This window comes from Nicotiana tabacum, chromosome 24, assembly GCF_000715075.1.
Source record: "Nicotiana tabacum cultivar K326 chromosome 24, ASM71507v2, whole genome shotgun sequence".
Classification (NCBI taxonomy): domain Eukaryota; kingdom Viridiplantae; phylum Streptophyta; class Magnoliopsida; order Solanales; family Solanaceae; genus Nicotiana; species Nicotiana tabacum.
In genome coordinates this window covers 92,520,091-92,534,355 of record NC_134103.1, presented here as the reverse complement: position 1 = coordinate 92,534,355, position 14,265 = coordinate 92,520,091, and the positions used below count along the sequence as shown (strand labels likewise).

At 35.1% G+C, this 14,265-nt stretch overlaps 1 protein-coding gene and 1 non-coding gene across 2 annotated transcripts; both read left to right on the top strand.

Annotated features, from left to right (window-relative positions):
• Nucleotides 1–630: 630 nt before the first annotated feature.
• LOC107821513 (pyruvate kinase 1, cytosolic-like) lies at nucleotides 631–7,209 on the top strand. Its single transcript, XM_075247067.1, has 16 exons — nucleotides 631–958; nucleotides 1,093–1,189; nucleotides 1,299–1,396; nucleotides 2,121–2,276; nucleotides 2,495–2,572; nucleotides 2,698–2,829; nucleotides 3,265–3,345; nucleotides 3,481–3,552; nucleotides 3,691–3,780; nucleotides 4,120–4,264; nucleotides 4,421–4,509; nucleotides 5,305–5,400; nucleotides 5,521–5,588; nucleotides 5,673–5,772; nucleotides 6,298–6,357; nucleotides 6,682–7,209. Exons 1-16 carry the CDS (start codon nucleotides 890–892, stop codon nucleotides 6,832–6,834), a joined length of 1,584 nt encoding a protein of 527 aa, XP_075103168.1. The 5' UTR covers nucleotides 631–889; the 3' UTR covers nucleotides 6,835–7,209.
• Nucleotides 7,210–9,804: 2,595 nt separating this feature from the next.
• On the top strand, nucleotides 9,805–9,877 carry TRNAR-UCU (transfer RNA arginine (anticodon UCU)). Its single transcript has one exon. It is a non-coding gene; the product is annotated as a tRNA-Arg (tRNA).
• Nucleotides 9,878–14,265: the final 4,388 nt, after the last annotated feature.

Sequence of the window (14,265 nt, the reverse complement as noted above, 5' to 3'; positions counted from 1 at the left end):
CCAAAAACAGCTATTGAGCTGATTTTGGGATTTGGGATTTGGAATTTGGGATATTGCCAAAATGTAAGCAAAATCTATGACCAAACATGTGTTTGTCAAATAAAACCCAAATTTATTTTGGCAAAATTTATGGCCAAACGGATTTGGGATTTGGAATTTGGGATATTGCCAAAATGTAAGCAAAATCTATGACCAAACATGTGTTTGTCAAATAAAACTCAAATTTATTTTGGCAAAATTTATGGCCAAACGGATCCTAAAATTCACTAACCAAACATGTAAAAACAAGTAATAAAACCATTCATTTTTCAGGAATGACTTTATTATTTTTCGAGAAAAATATTTTTGTTGGTACCAAACACACCCGTAAATTTAAATCTTTTTCCAAAAGTATTTCGACACCTTAAATTCATCATTTCAAAACATTGACCAGGCTCAAAGCTAAATATAGGGAGGGCAATTTTCAAACATCCTTAATAGTTGAGGAGTGAATTTAGATATTTTTATACAAGTGTGCATTATAGTTTTTATAGGTATAGACATAGGTTGGAATCAGATCCACAGAATATACCAAAGACTAAATAGCACCCCCTTTTACTAAACTAAAAACTAAAGAAAAACCTAAAAATTTGATTACCCTAGTTGCAAGAAAATTCTAATTCTTGGGGGAAAAGAAAACGAATGCACTAAACTCTAGTTACTCCAATTCCAATAGCAGCCCCCAGCTTTCCACAAAGTCCCTACAAAAAGAATCAAAACCCCAAACAGAAAAAGACCTCTTCCCCTCTCTCTCTCTCTCTCTTTTCTCCTTTCAACGTTGAATCCTCACAACTCAGTATATTAAAGTTTTCATTTTTCTTCATCAAAGTCTTTGATTAATTCAGCAAACATGCATTCAAATCACTTACTACTTGAAGAACCCATCAGGATGGCCTCAATCTTAGAGCCATCTAAAGCTGTAAGTCTCTTTAAAAAAATCATCTTTTTAACATATTTATTGTGTCAGATCTATGTTTACATGTGATTTTATGTGTTTTTTGTTTAAAGATTGTTTTTTAATTGATGGGGTTTGTTTATTTTTTAATCTTGCAGAATTTTTTCCCAGCAATGACTAAAATTGTTGGGACTTTGGGTCCTAAATCTCGATCCGTTGAAGCTATTTCTGCTTGTCTTAAAGCTGGAATGTCTGGTAATATTGAAATTCAAGCCTTTTTATTTATTGGGTTTTTCCCTTTTTGGATTTGTATTGATGAAAGATGTATAATGGTGTATCTTTGATTGTTTTAATGTTCTGGCAGTGGCAAGATTTGATTTTTCATGGGGCGATTCAGAGTATCACCAGGAGACTTTGGAGAACTTGAAGGCTGCTATTAAAGCCACTAAGAAGCTTTGTGCTGTATGTATAACAATATATTTTTGTCTTTTTTTTGGTCTACTTATGGACTACACTGGGTTTGTTGTTGTTGTTGTTGTTGATTTATTAGGTTTCTAGACTCTGGTTCTCTGTGGGAAGTATGGCAGGTTCACAAGTATTTTAAACAATGATTTTTTAAAGCTAAGTCTGCACTTAGGAGTACCACATATGTGGACTAATAGGCAGATTTAATGAGGGGAGCCTTTGAGCAATGGTAAAGTTGTCTTCGTGTGACCTATAGGTCACGGGTTCGAGCCGTGGAAGCAGCCACTAACCCTTGGTAAGACTGTCCACATCACACCCGTGCGGCCCTTCCCCGGACCCTGCGTTTTGCACCGGACTGCCCTTTTTTCCCCTTGGATTTGAACTATGTTCTCACATGGTTTTCATCCCACTACTTAATTACACCCTTGTGCGCTATGGGTCTTAAGTTCCTGGATCTACCTCCTGTTAGGTTATTTGTAAATTCTGTTGTTGTCTTGGTCTTTATTGACATCTCGATTGGACTTATTGGACTGGACTGGAGAAATAATTGTTTTGGGGTTGTGCAGTTAATGTGTAAGAAAGATTTAGTTGTAGGTTTGTGCTTTCTTAACTTCTATTTATGTGTGCAATCCTTACATTGATGGCAGTGTAATCAGATACGTTGAGCATTGTCCGATAATCGACGAAGGTAGTAAAAGAGATGTTGTTTTGTTCTGTTCAGGTTATGCTAGATACTGTGGGTGCTGAGTTGCAGGTTGTCAACAAAAAAGAGACAGCTATTTCACTTAAGGCAGATGCAATTGTTACTCTGACTCCTCATCAAGGCCAAGAAGCATCTTCTGAACTTTTGCCAATTAACTTTGGCGGATTAGCCAAGGTCCAGCCCACATCTGTTGTCTTTGATTTTCCACTTTCAGACTCCTATAGAACTTTCATAGTAAAACCCTGATGTTTTTAGAGGAACCAAAAGGGGAGCAGTTATTTGTTAATGCAATGTAAAACTTAGTGGAGAGAACAAGATGATAGACATCGTGATAATTATTTGTATTTATTTAGACCCATCGTACTAAGATATGCTGTTAATTTTGCTTACAGGCTGTAAAGAAGGGAGACACCATTTTTGTTGGTCAGTACCTCTTCACAGGAAGTGAAACAACATCCGTTTGGCTCGAGGTATGTTGTTTAACAACACGATATTGTTAAACAATTGTGTTTGTAATTGTACGATCTACTACTCTGGATTAAGAAAAGCGGTCTAAGTTCATTTTTTGACTAGATATTTCTATGTGGCTGCACAGGTAGATGAAGTGAATGGTGATGATGTCATTTGCATGGTAAAGAACTCTGCCACTTTAGCTGGGTCAATGTTCACTCTGCATGCTTCTCAAGTACATATTGATCTGCCTACCCTCACTGATAGAGACAAAGAGGTAAGTTATTCAAAATTCATGACATTGATAAAAAAAAACCATGTCTATATCACTTCTGCAGATAATGAAGTTCAAGTTACACTATTAAAGATAATTTTCTGTGAGAACTTGGTTTTTAGCATAGTTATAACTGCTTATTCTTGAGTACGCGTGGGTTCAAATGTTTCTGTCTATTGGATATAGGACTATTGGGACGTTGTAATTGACATATATGAATTTGATAAGTAGGTCCCACTTTTTTACTACTTGTATTAACATTTACATTGTGTATGATCTTACTACTTGTAGTTTGTTAGCAAGCATATATCATTGATCATACAGAGTTTGCCTCGATAGAGCTACTTTTTGCTCTTTGTTTTCTGTCCTATTGTGGTTATTTTTATAGGAATCCTTCTTTATTCAGTTCGAACTTTTGGTTATGTTAATATTATTCAGGTTATAAGCACATGGGGTGTGAAAAACAAAATTGACTTTATTTCACTATCATACACAAGGCATGCTGAGGATGTCCGTGAGGTATGTATTTTCATTACTTTTCATCTTCTCTATGTCTTTTTAGATTCTTTTACTGTCATTGACAGCTTGCATTTGTCTACTCATTGTGGACCATTAGAATATGAAATTGATTTCATTCCTTGTGCTAAAATCCAGGCTCGTGAGTTCTTGTCTAAGCTGGGTGATCTAAGTCAAACTCAGATCTTTGCTAAAATCGAAAATGTTGAGGTTAGTTGATAAACTTGTATTTTTAGTGAGGTTGTTTTCTGTTTTTACCAACTTCCATGAGGTTTCTGTTTATGACGAATATAATGAATTCTACAAGGGTTTGATATTTTACTTTCTTCCTTTGTGTAATCTATGTAGGGTTTGACTCATTTTGATGAGATTCTCAAAGAGGCCGATGGCATCATCCTTTCTCGTGGAAACCTCGGTATAGATCTTCCACCTGAAAAGGTAAACTATCTTCTGCAACACTAATGTTTACATATGTTTTTTGATAAAGATTTGGCACTAGGGAATTGCTAGAGAGGTTCTATTTGAATTCCAAAAGGTATTAATTATGAATTCAAACAGTGTTCTCTACACCTTAACTTAGGAGTATATGAGGTGAAGGTACTTGGCTACAAGTCCCATGGAAACGATAAACTTTTCACGTTGCAATCCACTCTTATTTTTAAGCTCCATCTCTGACACGGTTTCTCTTACTAACATATACTAACTCCATTGTGAAACTTGTGAGTAATATTCCAGGTAGAATTTCTAGTCACTAGGCTAATATCGGTTGGTTTGCAGGTGTTCTTGTTCCAGAAGGCTGCTGTTCACAAGTGTAACATGGCTGGCAAGCCAGCTGTAGTAACACGTGTTGTCGATAGTATGACCGACAATCTTAGGCCTACTCGTGCTGAAGCAACAGATGTTGCTAATGCTGTCTTGGATGGTACTTTTTCTGCTCACTTTTTAATATGTGAAGGATTGAGGTTCTTTTACCCTTTTATATAACATCTAATTAGTCGTGAATACGTTGATGTACCATTTTAATATTTAATTGAGACAACTTGTTTTTCTTGGAGGTTTTAATGTTTAACACTTTCAGGAACTGATGCTATTCTTCTTGGTGCTGAGACTCTGCGTGGATTATACCCTGTCGAGACTATTTCCACTGTTGGCAGAATTTGCTTCGAGGTAATTTTTTTCCTGATATTTGTGAGTTTAGGAAATTGTCTCCTAGCTATCTTTTAAAGAACTGTGTGATGAAGCCTAAAATAGAAACAGAATCGACATATCCATCTTTTTGACTCCTCTAGTTGGGCCTTCCAAATCTCAGTTACTACATAACCATAAATGTATACTTGTGTGACGACTTTTCAACTTTTGAGCTCTTTTTTTTAGAAAAATATTTAGTTTTGTTGTATGCTTTTCTTAATCTCTTCTTTCATCTCTCATTTACCAGAGTTCCCCTTCCTTTATAGACACTAATTTTCATTAATGAAGAACATGTATTTTATCAAAGATGACATTTTGCAGTCTATGTGGTGTGGCTCATGTTTGCACAAAAAATTTTCCTTTTAGCAGTAACTCATCTTAAATTCCTGATTACATTCTTATTCCCTGTATTCAGAACATTTGACATTATTTCTACTTTTATTAGCCAGACCCCATTTATGGGATCAAACTGGGTTTGTTGTTGTTGTAGTATTCTTATTCCCTGCATTCAGAACATTTGACATTATTTCTACTTTTATTAGCCGTCTTCCTGTCAATAGTACTTGCTCAGTCATCAACACTTTGGTACTCTATTGCTTTGAGCTCTGAAGAAACATTTCTTTGTTTGATCTTCAGTTGCAAAGATTTATGGCATTATAGTTTCGATAGACATTACCTGCGATGGCTCCTAGTTTTAGTCAGCATTTTGTCCATTTTGACCTACTTGAGCTACTGGCGGCGAGCAGCACTAATCAGCAATTAATTTCTGTGCAGGCGGAGAAGGTTTTCAACCAAGACTTGTACTTTAAGAAAACAGTCAAATTTGTTGGAGAGCCCATGACGCACCTGGAATCCATTGCCTCATCAGCGGTACTTTTTTTTTAAAGTTTAAAATGCAACTGCCTTTCTTAAAACGAGAAAAGAAAGATTTCTGGAAATTGAATTGGGTATGCGTTTGCCACAATAACTCTATATCCCTTTATTCTCTAGGTAAGAGCCGCCATTAAAGTGAAAGCATCAGTAATTATTTGTTTCACTTCATCTGGAAGGGCAGCAAGGTAGAGTTTGTCATTATTACTATATTTCTTGTGATATTGATGCTCTTTCTTTATAAGAGTTGTAATTTATGCTCATGCAAACAGATTAATAGCTAAATATAGGCCAACAATGCCAGTATTGTCTGTTGTAATTCCTCGACTCAAGACAAATCAACTGAAGTGGAGTTTTAGTGGTGCATTTGAGGTACGACCTAGAGCTCAAAGTTTTTTTAATTATCAATTCTAGTTCATCAGCCGATGGTCTGTTAAATGCATTAGTAGAGACTGAGTATTGTTACTAGTGAAACTTATTTCTGTTTCCTATTTTGACTTATCGTTTGATTAAGTAGTTCGACTGATCTATTCATTTAAACTGATATTATGCCATCAGATGTTGGAATACACCATAAAATACTTCTAATAATAATACTGAAGTTGGTGCCCCCCTCCCCCCCCCCCCCCCCAAAACCCCAACCCCAAACAGACACACGCACTCACACACCTTTTTTTTTCCTTCTTCCTGATGTGACAATATGCGGGATTTTTTGAAATTGCAACGATTAACTATTGAAGCCTCTGCACTATTTGTTGATCACATTTTTCCTGTTTCACTGCCAATGTAGTGATCTACTACTGTCTCCTTGTTCTTTTACTTTCTTCATCTGCTTTTTCCTCAATTTTTTTATTTACTTAATCTGGTGTAACTTTTGTTTAATTTCTTCATGTTCAGGCAAGGCAATCTCTTATTGTCCGAGGTCTTTTCCCAATGCTGGCTGATCCTCGACATCCCGTATGTTTTCTCATCATTTTGGTGTTTCATGTTTGTTGTTTGTCTTACCTTGTTCTGTTATTGATATGTTTGATTACATTTAGGTCTTCCTCTTAGTTAGACTACTTGTTTGGTTGCCTGCTGCTGTATGGGTTTTTGCTGTCTACTACGGATACTTATGCGGTTTCCCCTCTTCCATTTTATCGTGCTACTTATAATTAGTTAATGAGGTCAATATATTCCATGCCTATTTCAAACTTGAGAATTGTCAGTTTGAATGGCTGATTGGATGTTCATATACTTCGTTTTTGCTTGTGTTTAATCAAGTGATTTTTTCTTTCATAGGCTGAGTCTACGAATGCAAGTAATGAGTCAGTGCTGAAAGTTGCTCTTGATCATGGAAAAGCATCAGGAGTTATAAAATCTCACGACCGTGTTGTCATTTGCCAGAAAGTTGGAGATGCTTCAGTGGTTAAGATTATCGAACTTGAAGATTAAGGTGTTAGACTGCAGTTGTCAGCTGCTGCTATTTTTGTCCACATCTTTTTGGGATGTGATGGAGTGTTATAGCCATCACACATTTCTACAAATGTTTTGGTAACTCTGATGTGTTATATGGTACAGTCATAAACCGGGCGATTCTTGTTGATAGAACTGGCTATACTGGAAAAAATGAAATTAGTCTAATGGCTCCCTATAGTTCATTCGTAGGAGTCTGTGCTCAGTATCCCTTCCAAGTGCTTTTCTAAAGCAGTGTGTTTTGGAGATGTCTGTAACTAATTTTTGTTGTGTTCAGAACTTACTCAACAGAAGAAAGACCTTGAATGCCCATTTAAATATCAATAATAAAACCTTTAAAGTATGTTGTTTCTAGCCGTTTTCTAGTGGTGAGTCTTTTAGTCTAAGGTTGAGAGGACTTTTTTGTTTCTCTTTCATTTAGAATTGTTACCAGCGGCGGTGTTTTTCTGCCCCTTCTTTCAAAAATAAAAAAAAACAGCACGAATGAGCTCTGGGAGAAGATCGGTAGTAGAGGGTAATGAATTAGATAGAGAGAGAGAGATTAGAATCGAAACTCGACAAGGAGAAGGCGGAACCTAAGGTGCTACACTAAATTAGGCGTTACATGGGGCTGCCGCACGACTTAGGCAGACTTTCTCTATTTGTGCGTACTTTGCTTTGGGAGGTATCATAGCGGAGTTTTGGGTAAAAATCTTTCGATTTATGCTAATTCTTTTCTTGTTGGACGCTCATTGACTATTAGCCAAGGTATTTACCACCATTTACCAATACAACCACTAGGTAACTTTGTACATGTTGCCTATGTCCACCAATGTGCAGATAAGAAGAAATCAGCTTATAGCTCCAATTAGCTAGTTGTGCTGCTTTTGCGTTTTTCTTTAAGATAATTCTATGCCTGTGTTTTAATGTCCTGTTATGTATGAGCAATCTTCTGAGCCTTCAAATTTAATAAAATTGTGTATATCCGGGATGAAAGGGTGTATTTTATCCATTTTAATTGAATAGTATCTCTTTTCTGGTAATTTTAAATTTAGAAACTGCACATATGGGTAACAAATCTGCTGGGAAAATCGAGCTTAACCCAACTCGTTTGCTAATCGAGCTTGGGTCGCCAAAACTCGGGCCGAGCTGACTCAACTCGATTAAGTTGTCAAATAATTTTATTACTTCATAAATAAATTAATTTCTCGCGCTTTCACTATAATTTTGTCGCATTTTCATTCAATTCTCAATTTAAATGGTTGATTCTTATACTTTTCGATAGCAATCATCAATCTAATTTCGTACACGTGAAACAAACATTACAAAGCCAGTTTAGGCTCAATTATAAAGCCTTGGTTAAGTTTTGATCTCCTCTCCAAGGAAGAAGCTAGGATTTTTTTTTATCAGATTAAATTTTTGATAGTTCCTCCCGTATTTGTAAATGATACAGTATGGGCATACAATAACATCAACCCAATAGTAATCCCACTAGTGAGGTCTGGGGAGGGTAGAGTATATGCAGACCTTACCCCTACCCGGGGGTAGAGAGGCTGTTTCCGGGAGACCCTTGGCTCAAAGAGAAAATATCTGTAACAACAACAGAAACCAGACAAATAGAATCAGCACCGTAAGAGACAACAAATAATTGGAAGGGCAATAAGTATGTCAATAATAAAACTGAAAAATAAATTATGGAAATAAAAATCGTGTGATGAACAACAACCGCTAGCAGACCTAGACCAAACTCTATCAGACTAGCTGGAAAAATGCTCAACTACCCCCTAACCTACAACCCTAATGCTCGACCTCCACACCTCCCTATCCAGGACCATGTCCTCGAAAATCCGAAGTTGCGCCATGTCTTGTCTGAAGTATGGGCATACATTCTTGGAATTACTTTTGAATGTCAAGTACTGAATTGTAATAATTTGAATCAATTTCTCAGAAGGTCATTGAACTAATGGAAATTGTTTATGAAAGCCAATTTACTTTGTTTTGTAACCGAAAAGTCATCATACTTTGCACATTGTAACTCAAAAGTCACTCAACTTATTTAGGTCATATCAAATATTATTTTTTATATTTTTTTTAACTCAATCATTTAAACAATAAAAAAAATACCCATTTAAACCGTGACTCAACCCGCTCTTTCACCCGACCCACTTTCTCTTATTTTTGTTAAAAAAAACATAAATATTACTTTAATGTTAATTATCTTGGTTTTCAACATACTGGTTTAAGCAAAGTATTAAATCAGTTCGACTAGAAATGATCGTCTAGTAACATTATCTTTACTATAAGCAATGCGCGTTCTTGTTCTAAAATATCAAGGCTATTGTCTTTTAATTTACTCTTATATTAATATTTCTCAGTCAAAATTTCAAGCATAAATACTTTTCTCATTTTCCCTTCCTCCTTTTTATTTTCTTCCACTTCAACGCTGTTAATTTTCTTGTTTCACTTTCAAATTTAACTCCTCTAGTTTGTTAAGATAAATTTCTTATTCTCTATTTAATACTTTGCTTAAACCAATGTATACATTCAGTATAACTATAATGAGAACCAATATAATACACTACAACAAAGTAATATTTACGTTTTTTATAACAGAAATAAGAGAAAATGGGACGGGTCATGGAACGGTCGAGTCATGATTTAAATGGTTGGGCTGAAAAGAAATATGAAAAATAATATTTAATAAAGCCCTAAAAGTGTTGAGTGACTTTTAAATTACAATGTGCAAAGTATAATAACTTTTCAGTTATAAAACAAAGTAAAGTGACTTTCATAGACAATTTCTATTAGTTCAATGACCATACTAGAAATCAAGTCTAATAATTTTGGTAGAGAACATCACGGATATCAAATACTCCCACTAGTTACGGATGTAATTTTGCGTATTATATTAGTATCCACATAGCCCAAAAAGCTAAATATGTTATTACTGAAGAGCACTAACAACAAGAAGCGCCCATGGCCTAATGGATAAGGCGCTTGACTTCTAATCAAGCGATTGTGGGTTCGAGTCCCACTGGGCGTGTCATTTTTTTTCCCTTTTTTCCTCGTAATCTTCATGTTATTTTTCGTTTAATGTCAATCACTCACTAAGATGTTCAGACAAGCCTGTAGACTAGTAGAAAGTTCAAAAGTTGTGGAAGATCTCTCCACCAGCTCAAATTGATTGATTTTAGAACTAAGTTTTTTGTGTATTACGTACTAGTTTATGTATTAATCTTGATTTAACAACTGATAGAACTACCTCTTTATAATTGTTTTAACAGCTAGTCCGGTGCACAAGTCATCCTGCGTTCACACAGTATCCTGAGAAGGGTCGCACTCCATGTGTGTGAATTGTGATGTACACTGCTACCCTAATGAAAGCATTAGTAGCTGCTTTCACGGCTCGAACCTGTGACCTATAGATCACACAAAGACAACTTTATCGTTGCTCCAAGGCTCTCCTTCCACCTCTTCATATCTCTTTATTTGGTGGTGATGACTACTGAATGTACGATATTGGAAACATTCTCAGTTCAAGCAGAATACATAACAAGCTTGTAAAGAGTACATGGAGTAGGTTAAGCTTCTTGAATTAATTCTAAAAACTTGATTCGTGCGCACCAAAAGCTAGAATACTGGTTCAAGATAAAACTTGAAAAAAAAATAAGGGCAATATTTATCTGCGTGTTGTTTGTATCCTATTATCTAATAATATTAAGTATACTAAACAACTCTTTAGAGTCCTTATGAGACCGTGATGACTGTTAAACAACTTTGTGTTAGTATGGAAGTCAACAAAATAAACTGATCAACTTTTCGTCCTGTAAATTGCCATTATTTTTGCTATTGTAGAAAAAAAAAGGGTTGATGATCAAAATCAAGCAATTCGAACTTTTCTATGCCTAAGGAGAAGAACCATATTCACTCGCTTTCCAGGTTTCTTTTCTGATATCTGAGCTTTTCTCTTTCCATTATAACTTGTATTTAGAATCACAAAAAAGAAAATGAAAGATGCTATCACTTTAATTTTGAGATGCAAGAAGACCATCTTAGGAAGGTACATTGTACACTGCAGGAAGATCAATATATACAACTAGGGGTACATATGTCGAGTTGGTTCGGATTTTTCAATTACCAAACCAAACCAAACCAAATCAAATTAATTATATCGTGTTATTAAATCTAAAGACCAAACCAAACCAATAAAAGTCGGTTTTTTTAATCTCGATTTTTCTCGGGTTTTTCGGATTTTTTCTTCATATCCAAATATTTCTTTAATCCTAGTAAGACAGAAATATATAAGGTATTTTTTAATAAAATAACATGCATAAATATGAGATGAGTCATGGCATTATACTAAAATATTCAACAATAAGATAATAAAATTGCATAAAATAAATATTATTAATATGCCATAACGAAAACAAACATAATTTAAAATTATTAAGAATAAGTACGACTAATAAGTACTATTATTTACATGACTAAATACTAAAAGAAAAATAAGATGCATTTTATCTAAACCACGGAAAAACTAAAAAATAGATATCCAACACTATTTTCATTCATAGTACAATTGAATTGAATGTCTTTTATTAGCATTAATATTGATTTGATTTTGGTTTAGGATTTATTTGAGTTACTAACAGTTATGGACTATAAAACTTATTGGAGCATCCAAAAATTATAAGTCCAAGATTGAAATAATACATTAAAAGATAAAACTATGAAAAAGCTTAAAAAATATTTATAAACTATCCTACAATAAATATTTTTATGTATTAAATATATTTAAAATTTCTATACTTATAATGTCGGGTTGGTTTGGTTTCGGTTTGATTTTTTTAGTTAAAACCAAACCAAACCAATTATGGTCGGGTTTTTTTTCCCAATACCAAACCAAATCATAGCCGGATTTTTTTTCTCCGTTTAACTCGAATTTTCGGGTTGGTGCGATTTGTCGGTTTTATTTGCACACTCCTATATACAACATCAAATTCCTTCTAAATTCTAATTAACATGATGTCTAAGACTAGTCTTGTTTTTATGTCATTTTCTCCTTTTTGAAACGGAAGAGAGACACCAAGACAGGCCAAGTAAGAAAGATGATAATTCTAGGCGTTTGGACAATATTGATAGAAGTTGAAAATAAAGATCGTATTTGGATGTTGAGCTGTATTTAAACAAAAATTTTATATGATTGAAAATAAATTTGAAGTTTTGTGAGCGAAAATCAAGTTCATCATCAGACAAATTTTATAATTCATCACTATTTTTTTGGTAATTAGAAACAATTTATCACTATTTCAAATACTGATCTTCAGTAAGTTTAATTTAAATAGGATGTGACGGGGTCCACACCCATTAATAGAAAAGAAAAAGGAAATCGAATGATGGCAAGAACAAGTTTTAGAATTGGCAACCAATTTGCACTTCAAATTGCATAGCGCAAGTTATAAAGTGAGATCCAATCTTCCGATTGGTTAATTGGGGCAACTATCCCCTCTATATAAGGAGAGCTTCAACTCTCATTTTATACACCAATCTTAGAGGAAAAATATATCTGAGAGTTAGAAAGAAAGAGTGAGATTTCACAGACAGGGTATAAGAAAATAGTCTGTGAGAAAAATAGAGAGTGAGCGATATTGTAATGAGATGAAAATATCAAAAGAGGGTTATTTCTTTTGAGTGTTGTAGTAGTCTTTGGAGTATTTTACTCGGACCTACAAAGTGTAAAATTCCTTGCTATAGTGATATCAGTTGCTCATCTCGGGGCCGTGATTTTTTCCTTATTCAAAAGTTTTTTTCACGTAAAATTTTTGGTGTCGTTATCACTCTTTTATTCTTATTAATTACCGTATATCGGTGTTACGTTATTATTCTGCTTTAATTAACATGAATATTATTTTTGTGGGAGTTTATTCCCAACAACTGGTATCAGAGCACATGTTCTGCTCCTTCACAGAAGTACTATTCACCATCGGTAGTACTATACTCGGTGAAAATAAAATGTCAGAAGTAAAGTACGAGATAGCAAAATTCAACGGAGATAACGGTTTCTCAACATGGCAAAGAAAGATGAGGGATCTGCTCATTCAACAAGGATTACACAAGGTACTAGATGCTGATGCCAAAAAGTCTGATACCATGAAAGCTGAGGATTGGGCTGACTTGGATGAAAGGGCTGCTAGTGCAATCAGGTTGCACTTATGAGATGATGTGGTAAATAACATCATTGATGAAGACACCGCACGTGGCATTTAGACAGGGTTGGAAAGCCTATACATGTCCAAAATGATGACAAATATATTGTACCTGAAGAAGCAGCTATACGCCCTATACATGGATGAATGTACGAATTTTTTGTCACATTTAAATGTGTTTAACGGACAAATCACATAGCTCGCCAACCTCAGAGTGAAAATCGAGGAAGAAGATAAAGCCATCTTGTTATTGAACTCGTTGCCGTCTTCGTACGATAATTTGGCAACAACCATCCTGCACGGTAAGACTACCATTGAGTTGAAAGACGTCACATCGGCTCTTCTACTCAATGAGAAGATGAGAAAGAAGCCTGAAAATCAAAGACAGGCTTTCATCATAGAAGATAGAGGCAGGAGTTATCAAAGGAGTTCGAGCAACTATGGTAGATCCAGAGTTCGTGAGAAGTCTAAGAACCGATCCAAATTAAGAGCCAAAAATTTCTATAATTGTGGTCGACCAGGTCACTTCAAAAGAGATTGCCCAAATCCAAGGAAGGTCAATGGTGAAAGTAGTGGCCAAAAGAATGACGACAACATAACCGTCATGGTGCAAAATAATGATAATATTGTCCTCTTTATAAATGAGGAAGATGAATGCATGCACTTGTCAGGTCCAGAATCATAATAGGTGATTGATACAACAATATCTTACCATACCACACAGGTAAGAGATCTTTTCTGCAGATATGTAGCAGGTGATTTCGACACTGTGAGAATGGGTAACACAAGTTACTTAAAGATTGCAGGGATTGGTGACATTTGTATCAAGACAAATATTGGATGTACATTGGTTCTAAAGGGCGTGCGGTATGTACCTGATTTATGGATGAACTTGATCTCGGAAATTGCTTTAGACCGAGATGGATACGAGAACTATTTTACAAATCAAAAGTGGAGATTCACCAAGGGATCATTGGTAATTGCAAAGGGAGTTTCTCGTGGCACGTTGTGCAGGACAATGCAAAAATATGCCAAGGTGAATTAAACGTGGCACAAGATGAGATTTCTGCAGATTTGTGGCACAAAAGAATGGGTCATATGAGCGAGAAGGGATTGCAGATTCTTGCCAAAAAATCAGTCATTTATTATGCCAAAGGTACAACGGTAAAATCTTGTGAATACTGTTTATTTGGTAAGCAGCATAGAGTCTCATTTCAGGCATCGT